Genomic DNA, 22,834 nt, shown 5'->3' with positions numbered 1-22,834 from the left:
TAATCCATATGACTGTAACATAAAATTAAAATCATTAAACAATGATTTGTATAATGAAAAAATATTAACCGGGTTATATCATTTTCTTTTTTCCTCAACCGATAAAAAAGAAAAAATGCGGAAAGGAACAAAAGAGTGAGACACAGTTTTGTTAATGCTATCGTTGAAAGTCAAGTGAAGTCCGATACCATCACACGTGTCATTTTGCTGACTCATTATCATAGATGGATCACGAAGAAATCAACTTCAAAAGCACGACGTGGCGAAAAATGATGGGTCCTCCACAACGTGGTCCCACCCATAGATATAAAATTTCGCTTCCATCCGTTTTTTTTTTAAAAAATTTATCCGTATTTCTTCTTCTCGTTTCTTCCAAATATCGTCGCGAATATTTTACCCTCTAAAAATCTCAACCGCGAACCAATTCAGATTTCGTCGCCGCTCTGCGTTTTCGTGTTCGTGTGAGAGAAGAAAAACAGAGAAAACCCTAACCCTATTTCAATTGATTCTCAATTTCAGCCCAAAAACATAAAATTCGTTGTTTTCTCTGTGTATCTCAGATCTATGATTCTTGAATCTTGTTTCGAATTCGGCTTGTGTTATTACTCTGGATCTCCAAGTCCCGTTCGTGTTTGTTCAGATTTAGACGTTTCTTCGATTCAATTGTGTGATGGTGTGAATACAGAGGCGTTGGAGAGGTAGGTCGAATCCCAATTTGGGGATTTTTATTTCTATAATTTCAAATTCAAACGACGTTTAGGCGGTTACTGATAAGTTAATAGTTTGTTCAATTTGTTCACGAGTACGCTTGTGGCTAGTATTTAACCATGCAAAGAATGTCCTTTTCTATTTAAAAATTTGATTCAAATATTTGGGGCCAAGTTGAAATTCGAATTTGATTAGTATTGCGTCGAACTCTATTATTAATAATTAGGTTTTTCTGTATTTTGATATTGAATGCTTTCCTGCAATTTAGAGTTGTCAATATTCAATTGCTTTGAATTGTTAGAGGAAGCGTGTTTGGATGGGAGAAGGGGAAGCTTGTGTGGTAGTGTTAAATGATGGAGAGATGGAAGATAAGGATTCATTGAGAGTCGAGTCGAAGCGTGACCATCAATGGCTGGTAGACGATACTGTAACAGAGCCTTGCACTAAGAAACAGGCGAGGGAATCTTTGAGCGATACTGGGTCGGAACATTCCACAAAGAACCAGTCAAAAGAGGCTTCGGTTGATGCTAAAAAGGAGCTTTCTGCAAAGAATCAGGGAAAGGAAGCTTCGAACGAAGACATATGCTCAGAGGTTTCAGACCCGAATTTGTCACCAACAGATAATGCTTCCAGCTTTCGGACTATCAGTAGTCAATCAGCCGAGTTGGTGAGCAATAAACAAGTTGGTTTTGGCGAAATAACGTCTACTGGTTCAGGGAATTCAAGTACAGATGAGAGCTTGAGTGAAGAAGAGCACAATAGGAATGATATATCTGGTGCAATTTCTACATCTCACGTTGTACTTGAAATTCCAAAAAGCACCAGCTCCTCTGGTATCAGAAAGATCATATTTAAGTTCAGTAAACGCAAGGAGGACTATGAGAATAAATGTTCTTATTTGGCTGCTCAGCCTGTAGCTAATGGGGTTAGTGGTGACCTATCTTACAGTGGCTTGCATGAGGAGTCGGTATGGAAGTATTCAGCATTGGACGATTCAAATGCAGAACTAAACACTAGTTTTTATGGGAAGTGGTTATCCGAAACCAATGACCCTCGATTTTGTGCTCCTAAGATGGAATTGAAAATGTCAAAGAAGGTTGTTCCTGACAGCTATCCTACAAATGTCAAAAAGCTATTATCAACTGGTGTTCTTGAAGGAGCTCAAGTGAAGTATATCTCTACCTCTGGGGAGGTATGTAGTCGTTCAATATACCCTATATTGCTTTCGCGACACTATATGATTCTTTTGGAATCTAATGTGCTTTTTAATGATTGTCAGAAGGAGCTCCCTGGAATCATAAGTGGATATGGATATCTCTGTGGCTGTTCAAAGTGCAATTTCTCCGAAGTAAGTCAGTTCTTTTGCAGTAAAAGTTATTTTTATTTGGGATGTTTTTAGAAGTTGTTTGGTTTACTGAATGATTGAATTACACAAGCAGGTTCTTAGTGCATATGAGTTTGAGCTGCATGCTGGTTGCAAAACTAGACACCCAAATAACCACATATTCTTGGAGAACGGGAAACCAATTTATAGCATAATCCAAGAACTAAGGACAGCACCACCCAGCATAGTAGATAAAGTGATAAAAGACATGGCTGGTTCATCTGTTAATGAAGAGTACCTTCAGGTTTGGAAAGGTGATGCTGGTGCCAATTTTTTAATTTATATTATAGTTTTTCGAGACATATTGAAAGGGGGGTGTGATGGAAATTCATAGTTCAGAAGTTCATTATGGAGTATGCTAATCCCTCCTCTACCCCCAAAGAAACAACAAAAAAGAAAAGATTTAGGATTCATATTTATATGTGTGTATATACATTTTGTGCGAACATTTAAATGAAAATTAAGTGTAGAAAGCATTTACCTGTTTCTATTGTATGGATTTTGACACTCTTTGTATTCTGCAGCACGTCTCCAAAACAACGAAATGGTTAAAGTAGACAAAAAGCCTCATGTCAAGCTTCCTGGCATGCATCATTTGACAATGAGGTAATAAATTGAATTTTTTGTTTTTGTTGTTGTTAACTCAACAAAGCCTCTTTCCAACTATTTGGAATTGGCTACATGAATCTTGTTTCAATGTTCCGGTCTATTTAGGGCCATAACCTCAGCTAAATAAAAAAGGGCTAGCTCAGTGCAAGAGGCTCCCGCCTTTGCTGGGGCTGGGGAGGGTCAGATGTACGCCGACTTACCTCCACATGGAGAGGTTGTTTCCGGTTTCGAACCTGCGACCTCTAGGTCACAATGGAGCAACCTTACTGTTGCGCCAAATCACTTGCTATCATACATATTCTTACTGTCCCTACCATTAGTTTTGTTTTTCCCATTTCCTTAGCATTACAATCTTAACTCACTCAACATGCGATCATAGAATCCCCTCCTTTACTTGCTAGGAAAAGTTAATGTGGACCGCATATCTCTTCCTCACTAGTACCAGTATTAGTCTTTGTTCATATAAATAGGCTATCTTAATCGTTTTTCTCTCATTCTATTGCCAATTGGCACTACTTTAACCGTCTCAATAATATGCTTTTTCATCTTTTATTTCTTTGTTTTCTTAGAATACGAAAGATTTACCATGAAGCGCGATGTTTTTTATTTTTACATTTCTTATTTTAACTGTATGTAGATTAAATGCAGTAGCAGTTCTTTCTCAATCCAAGTCTATTTTTCCTTCTTATATATATATATATATATATATATATATATATTCCAAGCGAAGGTGTTCGTAAATATATTTGGTAGCTTACAGAAAGCGACAGTAAGGTGGAAATCGAATACCTGCAATGCCAGATTTTTATAGTCCATTCATTTTATGTGTAGTGTATTTCAATTATACGGTAGAGTCAGAAGACATGCTGGGCTTTTCCCGATATCGTGTTTCATTTGAGTTTGTGAACTGGTGTCGTGATCTTGGTCTATAGTTTTCTTTGAAGGGATTAAGCTTGTAATAGGTCAAAAAAGGCGGAGAGGTTTTCGGATGTATTGAAAATAGCATAAAATATGGAAGTTGTATGAGAACATATATGTGTGAAGGATTGAAAGTTTTCCTCATCCAAATTTGAGCCCAGAATGATTAAAGAAAAGTTATCCCCGAGCAGCCAACACAACACAAATGATTATCTGCCAAAGGCATGCCATGCAAATGCAATTAGTGACCAAGAACACATGTTATAGAAATTCAACTTTAATGAGTGTTGATCAATTTTAATTGTGTTAATAGCAACTCAACTTTATGCTCTGATTGTGCTGACTATTGGCTCCTTTTTGGGGGTTTGGGTCTGGGGTGGGGCCTACCTTTGTAGCAGCAAGTGTTCACCTTATTGAATGAGTTGAAAGATTGCAGGTGTTCTTATTATTGTACTTAGTGAAAACTCTGGTCCTTGTTTTCAATTAAACAACATGGTTTTTCGTGGGCTGAAAGCTGGTCAAGCATCCGAGCCCTTGAAACTTGCACAGCATGCACCTTTCACTAATTTAAATGTGTGACGGACCTTATAAAGAAAAATATGGGACCACGTTTCTCTTTTTTGAGTTGGCCTACATTTTCTTCCAAATATTGGAAGTTGACCTACAAAGATAATCCTTATCTTGCATCTTTTATACTTCTTAGATCTGTTTATCTTTGTGACAACGAAACTGAGGCTTGAGATGTGATTAAGATAATGACTTAACTTGGTTTTCTGTTTTCTGTTTTCTCTTAAGTCCGATTGTATGAATTGAAATATTTTGCGTCAACAAAGACTGAAACTCGGGTGGTGACCATTTTGCTTTATTTTGATGGGTTCTTGTCGTTTGCGCGCGCACACACACACACACAAATGTATGTATGCATATAATTTGATGCTTCTAACCAGTTGTCCCCTTAAGTTTAGAAAGACTAGAGAAAGTAAGAGGCAGCTATTTGCTCACGTTTCTAATGGTGGTCTTTAGCATCTATGACTAATTCAGAGTGTGTAATTGATTCGAACTGAAATGTGCGGAGGGAAACAAATCTATTTAGCTCAGACTAGGTGTCGTATGCTCGTAATCATTAAGAGATCCATCGAGTAGAAGATTTCAATATCTATGATTTTAAAGCCTTTTTTTTTCCTTTTAATTTCTAAATATTTTGTTTATATGAGAATAGAATCTTTAAATACATAACTGTCAAGTTACTACACTGAAACTTTCAGCTGTCCGAGTCAGCGGATTGAAGACAGACTTAGCCCTGCTTCATGTTCATATATTCGGAATTTCCCTTTTAGACAACCAACCTGTATGGAGACAGCAGAGAAGCAGAAACGTGTGGCTACTAAGAAGTTTGTTCCTTATTCAATTTGTTTTCCTTCTTTTTGGACTTCCTGTTTAAGCTAATAATTTATTATCGAAAATGAAATGCATCATTGTCTTGGTCATGATTTCACACCTGTTGTGCAGGCCAAGCTCCTACTATTCTGGCTCGGTTGTGCAACACAAAAGAACTGTTGAAGGTGGCACCAGGAAAAGGTAAGCTTTGTTTTTTTCTTTGTTGTTTTGATTTTACTGTTTTTCCTTGCCGCCTTTGTATAGTGATGCTCTTTATCAAGTTTTCATTTTGCCTTCTTTGCATACTGATGGCAGGGATAATGATCTACACCGCCTACTCTTTATGCCAAATGGACTTCCTGATGGGACTGAATTGGCTTACTATTCCAAAGGACAGGTTATATTTTTCGTTTTATTTATATTCATTTATGGTATGCTCCTTTCTTGCTGGATGTCTGTTTTCTGATTTATCTCTGTTTCTTGCAGAGAGTACTTCCTGGCTACAAGCAGGGAAATGGTATCGTATGTAGTTGTTGTAATGCTGAGGTAAAATTGTTGACCTTTTTGGACCACTTTTCACCTTACATACTGCATTAATTACCAGGATCTCTCTCTTTCTCTAATATATCCATCTATTTTTGTTGGCGAGCAGATTAGTCCTTCACAATTTGAAGCTCATGCTGGATGGTCTGCTAGACGTCAACCGTGAGTCGCCTACAATAATTGATTATTTAGTAACATTGATAAATGCACTATACTGAATCAAGGTTCTGCTGTTTTGCAGCTATCGTCACATCTATATTTCTTCTGGACTGACGCTCCATGATATAGCTCTTTCATTGGCTAATGGACAAAATTTTGCCACTGGCGACAACGATGACATGTGTGCAGTGTGTGGAGATGGAGGGGAACTGATCATTTGTGATGGATGTCCTCGGGCATTTCATACAGGTGGGTGTTTTGCTTTAGGTTGAACAAATTGATTTTTTGCTTGATTTTGAGTTGCTGCATTAATGTTTTAATTGTTATAATGTTTCGTGCAATTTTTGAAATTTCATCTTTATACGTTTCGTGAGAATCTAATCAATTTCTAACTTCCATGAAGTCCCAAATGGAATTGAAGTTTTATCAGACATGCAGGCATTGGGTGCATGGACATCCTTTTTCTTTTAAAATAAAATTCAAATGGAATTGAAGTTTTATCAGACACTCAGGCACTGACCTATGAATAGGTCAGTGGGAGCAATTGCTTCCATTGATTTTATTTTTTTGTTATTATATACTACTAATTTTAGTTTTAGTTTTTTTTTAATTACATACCTATAAAATTTCAAAGTTTCCCGCACTCAAATTATAGAAAAACTCCACTATTGCCCCCACAATATATATTTATATATATATTATTGTTGTTTAAAGGCTGCCCCCTCACATAATTATCTGGGTCCGTCCCTGCAGACGTGGATTCTCATACTAGACAGGTGGCCTTGGCCACAATAGTTACAGGATTGTTAATGGTTGAAGCTACAGAACTTGATTGACCCCCTAGTTTCTGTGCTGCCTGTTCAAAAGACCGGGTCAAGGCAAACTGATCCCTCTCATTGACCTGACATTGTTTATCAATTTTAAAGATTTTTACCTTATAAGGCTTGAACTGAAAAGTAGAATCATGAAATTCAACACACTTGCAACTGAATTTGAGATGCTTTCTATTGACAGTGCTCTTGGCTTAACTCGTTAGGGTTTTTTTTTTTTAAAAACTTGTGGTCCTTAAAATTAATCATTTTTTGTCGGGGTGCAAAAGTGAACCAGAAAGTTCACCCAATGTAAAAGAATTTAACTTGCGCTACAAAAAGGAGATATATAGATCTTAAAAGGAGTTGTATTATATACTATATTTGCTAATGAGATCTGGAGCAGAGATGAAAAAGTTAAAATTAAGAAAGAAACCCCATGTATAGCCGTTGTCTTCGTTACTATAGTAAATTACCCCCTCCCTAATGGGTGACTATTGCAACCACCTCCACCATGTTCCAGCACTGACACCTTGTCGCCACCACAATAATGCTTTTGTTGGCATCTTTCCTTCAAATACATAGGCAGTGTCACTTTCAACCTTCTATCTGGAACTCCCTTAATGCTGCCACAACCAGCTTGTAATTCATTCCAAAGTCAAGAAGATACGTAATATATCATATGTGTATATTGGATTTGCTAGCACTTCGTTTTATGGATTTACTTTTTTCTTTGAAAAGAAGAAACTTGTTGAGCTACCCAAATAATTAAATAATCTCCCATATGATCTATCTTTTTCCCTTCAAAATTGCAGATTTTTTAATTGGAAATGCAAGGACTAAATTGTTTCTTTAGCCAAACATATTTAATAGATCGTATAAAAATTTAATGCATACGGTACCAACATAGAGTACAATTAAATTTAGTCATATATTCAGTATATAATTTTAACCAATTTTTACACATGCGCACACACAAGACAATGATAGTGGCTTCTTTTCTTTCATTCTTTTATATATATTTTTATTTTTTTCTTTTGACTTTTGTTGTTATAGAAAGGATCAAAGTAAATAATATATAGATATGTTCATATGACACACTTGGGGATGGTAGCGGGGCAGGGTTCGCTAATCCTACTACACCCCATTAGAAAACCCATCATACCAATTTCGCCCCTACTCTGTGACGGGTTTGTAATTGTGATACCCCTCGGATCTGAGACACGGGTTGATCAGGCCCAGGTCCAAACCCGAGGGAATATCAAATAATTAATATTTAAATCGAATACAGAATACAAATTGAAATAATAAGAAATAAATAATAAATGGCTGGAAGAATTCTAATGAAAATCCTCAAAATAATAATATAAAATCCAACTCCAAAACTTCCAATTAATTAACAACTCGGGAATCCATCAAGTGGACCCCTAATGAAAATCCCAACTGTAAAGTGAAATAACTGAAATAAGATCCAAAGCTAGTAAGTAAGCAGTCCTACGTAATCGGAGGAATAGAAGTCCGTATCTGCTCTGCACGATCAAACTCTAACCCTGGAACTGACGAGCACCTGAAAAATAAAAGAGTGGGTCAGGACCACATGCAAGTCCTAATCTACTACAATCCAAACAGGAAACCGATACGCAGATACATCCTAGATAGACTCAACAATATCTAGAGTAGTCCATATATGTATATATTACACACTATAGGACGCTCACTAGTCCAATAGGTCTGTCTCAGCCTGAGTAAAGATACCATGCAAATCACACATTACGTGGTCATGTGTATCTAGACCTACCAGGGAACAACTACTGTCCAGCTATCCATCCTAGGCGATATACGCGCCCTAACCATGGTCCTGAGACTCAAGCTCATACCATGGCACCATATAATAAATATATAAAGTCCGTACTCCTAATACAAAATATCATCCAACTGTATAGTGGTCTGATACATGTATAACAACTCCATCCTGAAACCACAGTAGGTCATTCAATTATTTGATTGACATGACAGAAGTAGGTGATGGACTTAACCTATATGATTAATCCATACCTTAATCCAAGTTAGGTAGAACTTAGTGTTTGAACTAGTCCATATCTAGTATGTCACCGTCCTATACCGGTACATACAATCCTCCGGTTAGCATAGTTGACAATACAGTATTAAATAATCATCAACCGTATTCCAAAATATGCACAAGATAAATTAATCCATATACATAAATATTAGGCATTCAATGCTGGGCCTAAAATCATTTCCAATGTTGTAGACTGCTATAACATATGCAACCATTTACATCCTCCAACAAGATCCATGAATTGATACAATCTAATACAATTGAAGTACCAATTATATCCATACTAAGTATAGTTGATTTTAATTAATTCACCATACCTATAACACTGGAAAAATATATAATTAAATATAATTAGATTATATATAAAACCTTACACAGTTCCAGTAAATAAAACTAATAAGACAGTGTGCAAGTTACCAATTTTCTCTTAGGTTTTTCTTGCTCTATTCTTCAATCCAATTATGAATTTATATTTTTCCATCACAATACCAGTTTAATACAGTCCTAAGCACCACTTAACACAGTTTAAACGAAGTGCAAACACCCTGTGTAGCCCAGACAAGCCCCTAAAATCAATTCTGTAACGTATAAGGAGAGAGCAGGCTCTTTAAAAATTTAGAGCCTGCTCAAAACCACTTAGAGCTTGCTCTAAATCACTTAGAGCCGGCTCCAACTCTTTGGGAGTCGGCTCTAAGGGTTTTGGGAGCCTGCTCTCCCTCCCTTAGCAGCCGTTGTCCGTTTTCCCTTTGTCTTCTTCGACACTGGTGAGTTTCCAGCCCTCTGTACTGTATTAAATTCTTGTTCTAATATTCAATTAACATTCCAGACTACTTACAAGGCATCCATATGCCTCATTAATCTCAAAGAGCAAAGCTTAAACGCATAAACAGAAAAAGAAACAACTAACAAATACTTACAGAATTTTGTATATCAGTTTCATTCAACGAGATTAATTATCAGTCAAGCATACATAAAAGATTGTTTAAGTATTCATTAAACTCCTGGAGTCCATTTAAATATGCACAGAACACAGATTCATGGGAAAGAATAGAATAGAAACTTGCCTTTGAGTTTCAGTTTGAAACTCTAAACTGTCGTCTCTGAATTTTCCGACGAGATTCTCGACTGTTGTTCCACCTTCGTTACTCTTGGTTTCACCCATGAACAACCTCTCCTTCCTCCATCTTGGTCCAACCTTGGTCTAGACCAAAAACCTAGCCCTCATCTCTTTATCTTCCTCTGCTTCTCTCAATACCTCTCTGTATCTCTGTTCTACAGACTAACTCACGTTTTGTTTTTAAACCCTAATCCTCCGTGACATACATATTTATAGGCTTAGTGATTAAACCCAAATCCATGTATAACTTGACCGATAGAACAACCTAGGTTATATTCCAACGTCGGCTGAACTGAAAACCTAATATAACTCTATGTGCCACCTTCCATACAGTCACGTTGAAAACCTAATTAACTGTAATTCAAACAATTCACTTTAAACAACTAAATTAAAAACATTAAATTTACAATTAAATTAAAACCATTAAACCATTAAATTTAAGTAAATTAAGTCAATAAAACAACTAGAGCAAACCAATTAAACAATTAAATTCAATTACAGCAATTAAATCAATTAATTTAAAACAAGTAACAAATCCATTAAATTAATTAAATTAAGATAAGTAATAAATCCATTAAATCAGTTAAATCAAACCAAGGAAATAATCAAACGCAATTTAAATAATAAATTAAATACCATGACTATCCTTTTGAAATTAGGGGTATTACAGTAATTGGTATACCACCTCGACCCTACTCCGATAGACAAAGTATTAATTCTGCCTCGCGTACTCCGTTTAATTGCGGGGCGGGGCGGGTTTTGCCACTTTTATTATGTTGTTAAAAAAAAAAAAAAAAACTAGCCCAATGTCCTCAAATTGGGCTAATAATTAAGCTAGCCCAGCTTTTAAATTTCTAAGTATTAAATATTCATATATTAATTGACACTTTTAGCAAAGTAACAAGGGTCTTAAAAATATTTAAAATATATTTTATATATAAAAAAAAATTAAAGGTACATATATAATCGGGGGCAGGTTCATCATTAAATCCTCCCCCAACCTGCTTCATGTTTTTAATTATTTTACCATACCTACCCCCAACCCATTTAGGGGCGGAGCGGAAATCTGCCAGGTCGAGGGAAATTGCCATCCCTAGATCAAAGTCCGGTTGTTAAATGGCTTTTTGATTTGGTAGAACCCCTGAATTGGCCCTCTCGTGGATTTTGGATTTGTGGGTCCTGAAAATTTGTTAGACCGTAACCCAAGGCTTTGATAGAGTCGTGCAAGGTTCGTGATGTAGACACGGAGAGGGGATGAATGGGTCTTATTGGTTGGATTAACAGAAATTTAAATTCGAATTGTTACTAGAATTTAAAATCCCATCTATCCATCATTCAAATCACGCAATCAACATGTAAAGCCGTTAATAATAGATACAAAGATTTGTACATGGAAAACCCAACCGAAAAAACTATGGGACATAGTCCAGGGCCTCCAGGCAATCCTAATCCATTGCGAGAGAGAAGTATTACGACCTAGGTTCACAGTTTCCTAAAACCTTGGAAACCCCTAGTTACCTCTTGGCACAGATCATCCAACAAACTCTCCTTAAGTCTCCAGTCATACGATCCGCTCTTTAGCAGATTTTGCTTCTCGCAAATCTGTTTCCTGCATCAGTGATTCAGTCATAGCCATTAGTTGTCCGATTCAAAATCTGTTATGGATCGACTTTGACGTTGAACTCTTAAGAATAACACTGCAATGATAGATGTTAAAACACTAAAAATACACTCGACAATGCTAATGCAAGAATGATGAATGCAAATAAAACTAGATGCAATTATGGAACTCACAAATATTCTCTTTCTATGTGCTCTAGATAGGTATTCTCAGGTTAATTGTATTTTGCCTAAGAGAAGCGTATTTACAGGCAAAATAGAGTTATGTAGAGAGTAGAGTTTTCGATGTTTTAAAATGAAAAGGAAATTGAATTTCTGCTCTGCTCGATTGATACAACTCCAGTGGCCCTCAATCGATAACTCCATGGGTCAAAATCTACAGCAGTTTTTGTACTAAGAAAATTTTAGAATGGAAGATTTTAAAAACACTTATATGCATATTAAATAGGATATTCTGAATTAAATCAAATATTGTATAATTAAAAATCCTGAAGAATGTATGCGTGAACTCTAATATGGCCAGTGCATCCATGTGTCAAATTACCTTTTTATCCTTGGTATAGAAGATTACACATTTACCTTGTTTGTAAATCAATTTCATCTTCAACCATGAGTAAGAGGTAGCAATGAACACTAACCAACTTTTGGATTTTTCACTTATAAAAAAAAAAAATAAACCTACTTTTGAATTTTTTAACTAAAATAAAAATAAAAAACAAGGGTTAATTTCACAAATCTCATATGGAGACAGCTTTCGAAAATAACTCTCACTCACATTACAAATGTTTGATCCGTTTTTCACTCACACCCCAAACGTCACTTTTGAATGGTGTCAGACTACTTTTCACATGTAAAATTACATTTCTACCCATTTGACTTTGTATTTGACTTACCTAAAGGTTGTTTCATATATAAAATGACTTAAATACCCCTAAGATCCATTTTAAATGTCCAAAATATCAAAAAATTGAATCCATTGATAAATTTGATAATTTGCACTACAAACATACTGAATATGTATATAAATGCACAAAACTATAACCAAGTACAAATTAATTATATATATATATAATCAACTAGTAATGAAAGAGCAACAAAGTAATCAACCTTAAGCTAGCAATGAAGGATCAACAAAGTAATCAACCTTTGGGCCAACAAGATAGCAAAAGGATAGGTGATTGTAAAGAGAATATTGCACTGGCCTGGTAGCAGTTTTGGGTTTTGAGCACCTTTTGGTATGTTCTGATTCAAGAGGGTGACTTGCGGCCATCCGTATGCAATACATTGACGATGTATATATACAATTCTTGAGAGAGATCAATGTTAAAGGTGTGTTAGAGTTTTATAGTTGTGGTTAGGAAGGGTGAGTCTGTGAAAGAGAGACAAAGGTGAGTTAGTGAGATGGCCTGAGAGAGAAAGGTGAAGTCAAGAGAGAGAGGGAGAGTTGTAGGTCAGAGTAATTAATGAGGGTGGTTTAGTCATTTTAGATTTCTGATACTTTGAATTAAAATACAATAAATAAATGAGGGTAAAAATGTCCATTCATATTTTATTAATGGTGTTAGAGACGGAAAAGTGATTTGGGGTCTAAGTGATACTTATTTTCGAAAAATGTTTTCATGTGAGATTTGGCCAAACCTCAAGGGGTGTCGTTGAAATTAACCTTAAAAACAAAAGTTACATGACTAGCGTTTTTTCTATGAAATTTGTCAACCTTAGTCGTATTGACCTAAAAGGTTTAATAGACTGCGTCTTGAAATTGGAATGGTAATGGAAATTGATATTGAATAACTCTATTAATTTATTAATAAAATTGAAATATAAAAATATATATATATATATTTTTCCTTGTTGGTACTCACACACACTTGTCTCTTTTGAGACTTGAACCCCTGACTTCCCTTTGAGAGGTAAGAAGCTGATACCGCTAGGCCACTGCCCGTTGGTGAAATAATAAAATTGAAATATAAAAATATTGTCATTTCACTAAGGTGGCAGTGAATAACAATATTGTCATTTATTCACTAAGGCAGCAGTTTGAAATTCTTAAAGAGTGGTTGTTTTTATTATTATTCTTTTATGGGAAAATTTAATAAATAACTACTTATTTTTTTGGTCTTACAAATATGACTGTATCCAAATAGTATATGGGTGAAAGAGCCAATAAACTAAAGTAATTACCAAACAAGGAATTATACTATCAGAATTTGTCAAATAAAATAAAATTTTAAAATTCCACCAAACCACCCCACAACCCTCGACCACCACCCACCACTTTAACCCCCTTCTTGATCTCTGTCTCTCTCTAGCCCTCATTGCAACCGTCAGCCCTAAACCCCTCCATCCCCACCGTCCAACACCACCAATCACAACCCACCACCCACCCAAGCCCGGTGAATAAATGCAAATTTATTCCATTGAATCAGTTTGCATTCCATTGAATCAGTTTGTATAGTGGTGGATTAACAATAAGCCCCAAATTGAGGAAGAATTACAGGCTGCTTTGGAACAACTAAAAAGACTAAAATCTTCACCTCCATCCCCACCGTCCACCACCGCACGATTCAACTCTGACAAACCCACCACCACTTCAATTTGCTCTACACTTTCATCACTCTCATCATATGTCACATGGTCTTGTTCTCTGCCAATTTTTTATCCTTTTTTTTAATTTCTCTCTCCACCCAACCTCCAAATCATACCCCTCTACCAATTTTCAACTTCAGAGAGAGAAAAATCGATGGAAATTTTGAAGAAAAATTCCACAAACGATGAGATCCGGAAATAAAAGAGAAAACCACATTTGGGTATCAACGCTCTTGGCTGTGGAGAGAGGCTGTTTCATTGTCGCTGGCATGGTGGAGCTGCGGTGATGGTGGTTGTTGACTGTACCTCTTATTGTTTCTCTTTTCTTCTGATTTAAGAAGAAAGGAGGAGGAGGAGGAACCAGAATTCTTGCAATTCTATATCGGAATCAATTAAGTATGTGAAGGTAATGGTGAATATGTGACTGTATGGTCTTGTTCTTTGCTTATTTTATTATTTTATTTTATTTTTTCTCTCTCTACCAACCCCCAAATCAAACCCCTCTACTATCTTTTGGACAGAGTCTTATTTGTAAGGCATCCAACATAAGTTGTCATTTATTAAATTTTCCCTTCTTTTATTTATTCATTTATGTATATATATATATATTTTTATGTAGTTTGCCTCGTGTTTCTATCCTAGGCGTCTAGGAAGCAACAACACTTTTGCAAATGAGCTATATCCGTGTCGGATACCGTACTTCATGGACTCCTTGGAGAGTGTCCAACACTTCATGGATGTGTCTCTAATTCAGAAATAAAAAATAGTTTCTTGGACACTTAGCTGACACTTTGAGACAATTGGTCGACTTCACGGACACTTCCTGAACAAGGATCTTATATCACACACATAACTGATGTAGCAATGTTCGGCAATGTTGAAAATAATATGAACACATCTTAAAGTGCCCAACTGTTTTTCTTTAAGAAAAATTAACCTTATACACATGGTCATACTTTCATTTAGGACAAGCGCATAATTGTGACGACAAAGTAGTGGAATAGTATCATATATAGTATCATATGTGGATTATGATATAACGATCCTTACAATATATCACATAAATTCACATAAATTCATCTTCTAAATTACGTTAAAGTAACTTAGTATATAAATTAAAAAATAAAGTTTTATAATATGTAAATAAAAAAAATTATTTATAAATAGCGTGTCCATGCCATATCCATGTTCTACATCTTTAGGATTCAACGTGTCGACATGTTTGTGTCGTATCGTGTCTATGTGTATGCTACTTACTTCCGAGTAATAGATTTTCGGACAGCAAATTTCTGTGGTTCATGCGGGAATTAATAATGGCAGTGGCTAAAACATCATTCCTTGTGGTGTTGAACTGTTTAATATTTAGTTTTCTTCATCCCGGTTTGCCTTATTATATTGCTAGTTTTTAGAGTATTAGGTTGATCATTGATGCATGAGTATGCTAGATCTATTTTACTCCTTTTCTCAATTTACATATGGAAAATGTTCAGTAAGTCCTATTTCAAGTTTTTTGGGACTTATAAATTACAGGTTACTTCTGTTTACTTTTGTGTCTTACACTTTTGATGTGAACTTCTTTGTTAGAAATTTTTTCACTACAGTATGTGTTTCTCAGCTGATTTTCTTCGTATCTTTTTTTTTGTCTTGCAGTTTGTTTGGAATTACAAACTCCCCCTAAAGATGGTTGGCAGTGTCCATATTGTCGAGATAAATTCAGTCTTGGTAGAAAAGCTGTTGGAGAGTCCTCAAATATTGGAAAACCTATCATAGTACGGTTGACGCGACTCGTCAAAGCACCAGAAGCTGAAATTGGCGGTTGTGTTGTTTGCAGGTTGATTGCTATGACTTGCAGTTGTTTAGTTTTATTTCATTTTTAATTGGATGAGAACAATTCGATTTACAAGGTTTCGGCCTATCTCTCTCTTGTTTTTCTCTAATTTTATTTGTGCATTTCACTGCGCTCTCGTATTTGTTTATGGTGTTAGTTTGAGTTTCTTTACTTGTTCACTGCCGGTGGAGACACTCAACCCTGTGACTTCGAGATTAAAATATAAAGACACTTTTTCTTAATTGAATATTTTGTTTGTTTTGGCTATTTACAGACAAAGTAATTTTGGCTGCAGTATAACAATATGGTTGATTTGGTTACTTAGAAGTAATAGTTGTCAAGTGGAAGGGCACGGATGTAAGGAATTGGGATAGTTAATGTCACAGAAAAAGCAGAAGGCATTAGGGTCACTGGAGATAGACAAAATTGAAATATTTATGGGAGTGACTGTATCGATGCTATGCGTAGACGTTGTCATATGAATTCTCTGGCTACCATGTGCTAATCTGCAAATTGGTAGCAAAAGGGCCTCTAGTCTTGACAACGTCTAAAACTCCTTTGCTTTGTATTATTTCAGATACTCGATTTCGTTGGTTCAACACCATATATTACATGTTTACTTCCATGTATCTATGTTAGGTTAACTGATTTCCTTTTCTTTTTTACGTTCACCAGGGCTCATGATTTCAGTGTTGCTAAATTTGATGAGAGAACAGTTATGCTCTGTGATCAAGTAAGGCTCGCATTTCTCTTCCATGTTTGCTCTGAATTCTATTTGTGGATTCTTACTCTTCTTCCTTGTTAGTGTGAGAAGGAATACCATGTTGGTTGCTTGCGGGACAGTGGGCTTTGTGATTTAAAAGTAAGCTTCAGATGCTTTGTAATTCTGTGACCATATGATGCTTATTCTAGCACATATTAATGTTCCTTACAATTGGTGCAGGAACTCCCCAAGGATAAGTGGTTTTGTTGTGCTGATTGCAATAGGATCCATGTTGCTCTGCAGAATTTAGTTTTCAGTGGGGCTGAGATGATTCCGACATCTATATTGAATAAAATAAACAGGAAACATGTCGAGAAAGGATTAACTGAGGGAACTGTAAATGATGTTCAATGGCGAATTATGAGTGGGAAAAGTCGCTATCCAGAACATCTACCGCTGCTTTCTAGATCTGCTGCAATTTTTCGTGTAAGTTTTTGTTGATACAACGTTTTGTTTGTCTTCTTCCATTTATGTTGTCCTGCCAAAAGGTTTTAACATATGTAATAAAATTTTAAACAGCCTAATGATTTTCCTTTTTCTTTTCCCCTTTATTGCTTCATTGTGGTTGCTGCTTGTTACCTGTTTATTCTCTGATCAATTTTTTTTTTTTTTTTCAATTTTCGTATTTCATACTTGTTTGCATTCTCTCTTGAAGAGCATGCAATTTTATTTTTTTGTTTAAATGATATTGTAAGCAGCCTGTAAGATTTTATTCTTGATCTACGTCCTGCATTCATTTTCACATGACAATTTTCATGCTTTTCTGGTGTTTTTCATTCATTTGTACCCTATTTTCTTTTGGATATATGACATCCATATTTTTATTGACTTTATCTTATTCTCTGATGTCATGGGCATTTTTTCATTTAACACTGATGTTACATAAATTGCTACTTTTGAAACGATTGATACATACTGAAATTTAAAGTAATTTCAATAATTCAACAGAGTCCAATAATTTAATAATTCAATAGAGTCCAAGATTGGAATGGAAGTTGGAAATTTGTTTGATGTAGAGGTCCTAGAGGAGATTGATCGGTTTGTGGCATTTTTATATATACTGAAGTTCTTAGTGTTATTCTTCCTATATGCAACTTATAAAATGGATTCCATGGGAGGATGGACTCTATTGAATTATTTAATTCTGAGAAAATGTTGCCTTCCATTTTTTATGGCTTTTCTCTTTGCTGTATATTTGATGCCCGGACAACAGTTTTATGAAGATATTCTTTGTTTCTATTGTATGTTTTCCTTAAGTATTTTTATGTTAAAACCTAATTATATGACATCTATTGGCAGGAGTGTTTTGATCCTATTGTCGCAAGATCTGGTCGTGATCTCATACCTGTTATGGTATATGGGTAAGTTAAGATTTGCTTATTGTAGCTATTCTTGTTAAGTGTATATTTGCCAATTCCGAGAATTGAGACTATAAAGAAGCAAATTAGCTCAACTGGCTTTGTTTGAAAATGAAAATTAAACATGTATTGAAGCTCCACTCAGGAATGACGGAACCTTTATTAAGCTTCATTATTTTTTTGGTAATCTAATCAAATAAGGAATGTTTTGATGCAGATTTTCTCAGCAATGTCCTCCCACACCTTATTTATTTATTTATTCAAAATGTGGGACAAACTAATGGAAATGATTGAGCCATTCAGTGACTTTCGCAGTCTCCCTCACTGAACTGACTTTAAATCTGATATTCTTCTCGTTTAGGGTTAATATAGGGGCTATTACTTTGTGAAATGGTGAAAGCTTGGCTGACAAGTGTGGTAACATGGTTAATGGCCTTCTTTATTCTAAAAAAGGAAAAGATTAGTGTAGTATGCCTTCTTTATTGTTTAATTGCTTCTAAATTTTCAAGATAAGTTGCCTATCATTCTTTGGAACCCCTTGGCAGGCCCATCAACAATAAACACTTGTTTTAAATCCATGTAGTCCTGTACATATGATATTGTGATACTGTTTGGTGTTATTGGTTTTGGAGTGTCATTTGAGCTGTATGCTAAAGCATTTGGGCTTCTGAAGCTCATAAATACACTTTATACGTGCATGCATGATTAAAGTACATGGGAAGGTTGACTTGTTCCTACATGAATGTGCTTGTTAAAGGATTAGAACCTGATTCCTAGTAAAAGAAGGACGAAAATCCAATTAAGTACTTTCATGCATTTACACTGTCCCATTGATGACCCATTTGTTTTATCCTTGCCGTACTCCATATTTGTATTCCAACCTGTCCACACATGTCATTTCTTGTTTTTCATGCAGGAGAAATATTTCTGGTCAAGAGTTTGGAGGAATGTATTGTGTTGTTTTAATTGTGAAGTAAGTTGAGTTTGCTTTTATTTGTTTAATCACTTCTTACTTGGTTTCATTGCACTGTTCTGTCACTATTTCATATCTTGGTCATTTCTTATGAGTGTTTGTCCAAATGTATGTACAGGTCAGTTGTTGTGTCCGCTGGTCTTCTCAGGATTTTTGGACGGGGGGTTGCCGAGCTTCCTATTGTGGCTACAAGCAGAGAAAATCAAGGAAAAGTAAGGGTTTTGTTGTTTAGCAGTTATGTGTTCTTACGTAGATTTTAGTAGATACTACAGTGATGGCAATGAACCTGAAAAAATCGGTAACATGTCCTGGAACTATTTGGACAGGTTCTTGAATGGGCTTAGGAAATTTGCCAGCCCTGCTCTAATTATGTAGTAATATTACAAAATTTTCCGCATGCTATTTTAATTTCCCATGCTGCCCTTAATATCTTAAAAAATAAGATTTGGGGGTCTCAATCTCCTTGCCCATGCTCCTTGTCACCATCACCAAATAAAAGTTGAAGCCTACTATTGATGTCAAACATAAGTCTCCTTCCTCCCACCCCCAGCCCTCACATGCCATTGCGGGTTTGTTCTAATCTTTGTACCAAAATTTCCCCACTATCTCATATTATTTGACAGTGTTCCTTTAGTTTTAAATTGCAAAAGATATTTTTAGAATTTTCATATCAGCTCTGTATAATTTTTTTTAAAAAGCATTTCAATTTCAGATCTGAGAGTGCTGTGGGGTGGGGCGGGGCAGGGCGGGGCAGGGCAGGGGAGAAAGAACTTCAGGTCTGGGGATGGTAAATTGTAACCTAATTCGGGTACTAGACAGGGAGAGAGTGGGTGTTTTCTCTGGCCGGGTAGGGGGTTCCGTCCTTTAGCCATGCAGTTTTCATCCGTGTTTGTGTCTTGTATGTGAAACGGGTGTGAAATACCATATTTCCTTTAGTATGGTATAAGCCTTGAAATCTTGTTTTGTTAATTTTTTATTTTTAATTTTTGGGCAGGGTTATTTCCAAGCACTATTTTTATGTATTGAGAGATTACTGTATTCTCTAAATGTTGAAAACCTGGTGCTCCCGGCTGCTGAGGATGCTGAATCTATCTGGACAAAGAAACTGGGCTTCAGAAAGATGAGTGATGAACGGGTAAGTGCCAATCTATAACTCAGTCTATGGAACGAAATATTTCCTTTACAGGTTTCTATATCAAACTGGTAAATTTTTTGTTTGCTGCATTGGGTTTTAACAATAAAACTACAGTGCAAATGAGTTTTGAGATATGTATGATGCTCGGGGGCTGGCTCCACAAATTAGATGTGTCTGCAAAGTTGATGTGTTGTATATAATTGAGTCCACCTTATATTTTGTGGTAGGACATTTTGTTGCCATTGTAGAAACGCCTAATGGACGAATTAAAATCTTACGTTTTCAAACTATGTAGGAACTTTCTGTTGTAATTTTTTTCAGTGAACAATTTCTTCTGATGACCATATCCCGCCTTTTTAAGTTCCGCATTCTTTCTAAAATTGATTATAAAATTTTTCTATGCACTACTACCACCTGTGAAGCAACTGAATGATCCCCTGGGAGTAATTTTTATTAGGATGTTGTGTTATAAGGTGGTAGAGAGCAACCATGCTATAAGTAATAAGATGGCTATAATACATCTCTAATGGTAGCTATGATTTGCGTGACAAAGTGTTAAGAGTAAGTTGATAAGTGGATGTTGAGATGGCTGTGTGGTGAGGCATAATAATATAAAATTAGGAATGAGCATATCCGTAACAAGCCGTATTTAACAGTAATTGTACATAAAAGGAGAGGAAAGTGGCTTAAGACTGTTTGGACATGTGCAATGAAGACTAGTATGCTGTGATTAAAGCAGTGAAGTAGAGTGACATGGTTGATTTGAGGGTGTAGCTAGGACAAGAGAAAGAACTAATTGATGTGAGAAGAGGTGGTAAGAACAGGGACAATGGCATATGGTGGTCTAATAAATTTCAGGGACCTAGACTTATCAAAAAAAAAAAAAAAAATTTCAGGGACCTAGATAGAGTTGAATGAGAGAACTATTTATGTAGTTGACCCAATATTTTTAAGGAAGCTTTTTAGATGATCTGTACCAAGTTTCTCATTATTCTAACTCATTGAGAACCATTTAATGCATGCTCTAAAATCATAATCATCATCTTTACCTTTATCCCATATGAATGCATTCGGTCACATGCCCTAATATATCATTGTAAATATAAGCAAGCGTGAGAAAGCAATACATAATATCATCCAACGAAATCAACAATTTAAGGAGAAGCTATGCATGTCATGCAATGAGACAGTAATATCTTGAGAGGTGTGGTAATATAGTATATCTCCACAAGATGGTTCCCACAGTTTAGTGCTTTAGATGGAGGACTTGCTTTTCTCAAAGCACAAAAACTCCCTATAGTATTTCCGCTGGGCAATCATTAGAGATTAGTACACTAGGTCAAGGAGAAAGGATTTTATTACGCCACTTGAGGCAGTGGTTCAGTCTGTCTCCAGCGTTTTCCTCCCAGCACCCACATTCATATGCTGCTGAGTAATGCACTTTCACCCAAAGCACCTGAACAACTTTTTATTATAAAGGGTAAATACGCTACAGATATCTGTTGATTCAGTAGTAAGTAACAATGGCATTTTAAGTTCTTATTAGGATGAGAGAAATACAAGAACAGATATGTCTTAACCTGACTATAACTATATTATGGTTTGGAAACCATAAATTTGGACAATATTTTGTTGAGGTTTGAAGTATGAAAAGAGTAGCAGAGGAACATCGATATTATGCACTTGATTTCCAGCTACCTAATATATTTATACTTGTGTAATTATTGTCATCATTATCAACACATTTTGTTGTTATCTTTGTTATTTTGATTTGCAGTGAAGATATTAATTTTGGATTTTGATCTTAATACCTATTATTTCACTTCTCAAAATTATGTAATGGAGACGGCTTTTCTTTTTATGACTATTCATTGTTGGCGTGGTACCTCTCTGTCCTACCCATGATGTAGGCAGAGAGGGTGTTGAATAAATTCTAACGATAATGAATATATTCTGCCAAGCAGTTGTTAAAGTATACAAAGGACTTCCAGCTGACGATTTTCAAGGGCACATCGATGTTAGAAAAGGAGGTTCAGAATATACCAGATTAATGTCATGCTTCATCATTCCACTGGATTTAGTCAGAGATGTGGAAATTAGATTTTTTATTTTTTATTTTTCTTAATTTATCCTGTAATATCTTTGCTATGTCTTTCTTTGGCCATCATAAAGCAATGCGATTGTAGTGCCTTGTTCATGTATAAGCTAGGAAGGTGAGGCAACGAATGTTTGTCAGAAGGAGAGGTGCATGCTGACCTTTTAATATGCGTGCATGAGGTTTTGTTGTTGTTGTTGTTGTTGTTTTTTTTTTTTTTCTCTCTTCTTCCTTGGTTATGTTTTTCATTAACCATAAAGCACAGCTAAAAAACTTATTGTCTTAAAAGTGTGTGAACTTTGTAATACGTCGTATTTCCAGCCTACGGGGGACCTGTCTTGACTGTGTATTTGTTTGGTGAAATCGGTGCTCGGTTTCCCTTTTTGTACATGATTTGGATCCGATTGTTGAAATAGAGCATCATAGAGGTTGGCATAGTAGAACCAAGTTGTTAGTCTCTTGTGGATTCTTTTAGAATATAATTTGGTTAAAGTTTCAGTTGTGTAGGGTGGGGTAATGGGATTGTGACTTTTCTTAATTTGTGACCTGGTGTTAGGTGAATCATTCGAGTTGGGGCGACACATTCTGGAGGTGAAGTTTAACTTAGATTCAACGGATTATAAAACTTCATTGATGACTAGGATCTTTTATTTTTTGCGATACATAATCCTGTATAAAAATGCATGAAATGACGAATTGATGAGTCGACACAGAAATAGAGAAAAAACGATAGAAATTCATGAATTGATGTCTTGATGAGTCCGCATGTTCC

The 22,834-nt window shown here is 35.7% G+C and overlaps 1 protein-coding gene across 3 annotated transcripts; it reads left to right on the top strand.

Moving 5' to 3' along the window:
- Positions 1-354: 354 nt before the first annotated feature.
- On the top strand, positions 355-22,369 carry LOC132293506 (uncharacterized). Of its 3 annotated transcripts, none has more exons than XM_059791025.1 (20): positions 355-698; positions 1,010-1,900; positions 1,988-2,056; positions 2,148-2,346; positions 2,617-2,698; positions 4,885-5,010; positions 5,129-5,197; positions 5,312-5,393; positions 5,483-5,542; positions 5,649-5,701; positions 5,781-5,947; positions 15,561-15,741; positions 16,414-16,471; positions 16,544-16,600; positions 16,682-16,927; positions 17,801-17,862; positions 18,776-18,832; positions 18,951-19,044; positions 19,827-19,967; positions 21,932-22,369. In XM_059791025.1, the coding sequence occupies exons 2-20, from the start codon at positions 1,025-1,027 to the stop codon at positions 22,016-22,018; spliced, it is 2,766 nt and encodes a 921-aa protein (XP_059647008.1). In that variant the 5' UTR covers positions 355-698; positions 1,010-1,024; the 3' UTR covers positions 22,019-22,369. The 3 variants fall into 3 exon arrangements, with proteins under 3 accessions (XP_059647008.1, XP_059647009.1, XP_059647007.1); XM_059791026.1 differs by having other exon boundaries at positions 977-1,900; positions 1,991-2,056; XM_059791024.1 differs by having other exon boundaries at positions 977-1,900.
- Positions 22,370-22,834: the final 465 nt, after the last annotated feature.

This window comes from Cornus florida, unplaced genomic scaffold (assembly GCF_030987335.1).
Source record: "Cornus florida cultivar Cherokee Brave unplaced genomic scaffold, ASM3098733v1 CherokeeBrave_3.0.0_Hap2_Chr02, whole genome shotgun sequence".
NCBI lineage: Eukaryota > Viridiplantae > Streptophyta > Magnoliopsida > Cornales > Cornaceae > Cornus > Cornus florida.
This window is presented reverse-complemented; position numbering and strand designations above follow the sequence as displayed.

Bases quoted from the DNA above. Each gene is read 5' to 3' on its own strand.
- LOC132293506 (XM_059791025.1), top strand. From the start codon at position 1,025: ATGGGAGAAGGGGAAGCTTGTGTGGTAGTGTTAAATGATGGAGAGATG. The intron at 5,948-15,560 runs GTGGGTGTTTTG...TTTGTCTTGCAG, and splicing joins TCCTCGGGCATTTCATACAG to TTTGTTTGGAATTACAAACT. The intron at 19,968-21,931 runs GTAAGTGCCAAT...TCTGCCAAGCAG, and splicing joins GAAAGATGAGTGATGAACGG to TTGTTAAAGTATACAAAGGA.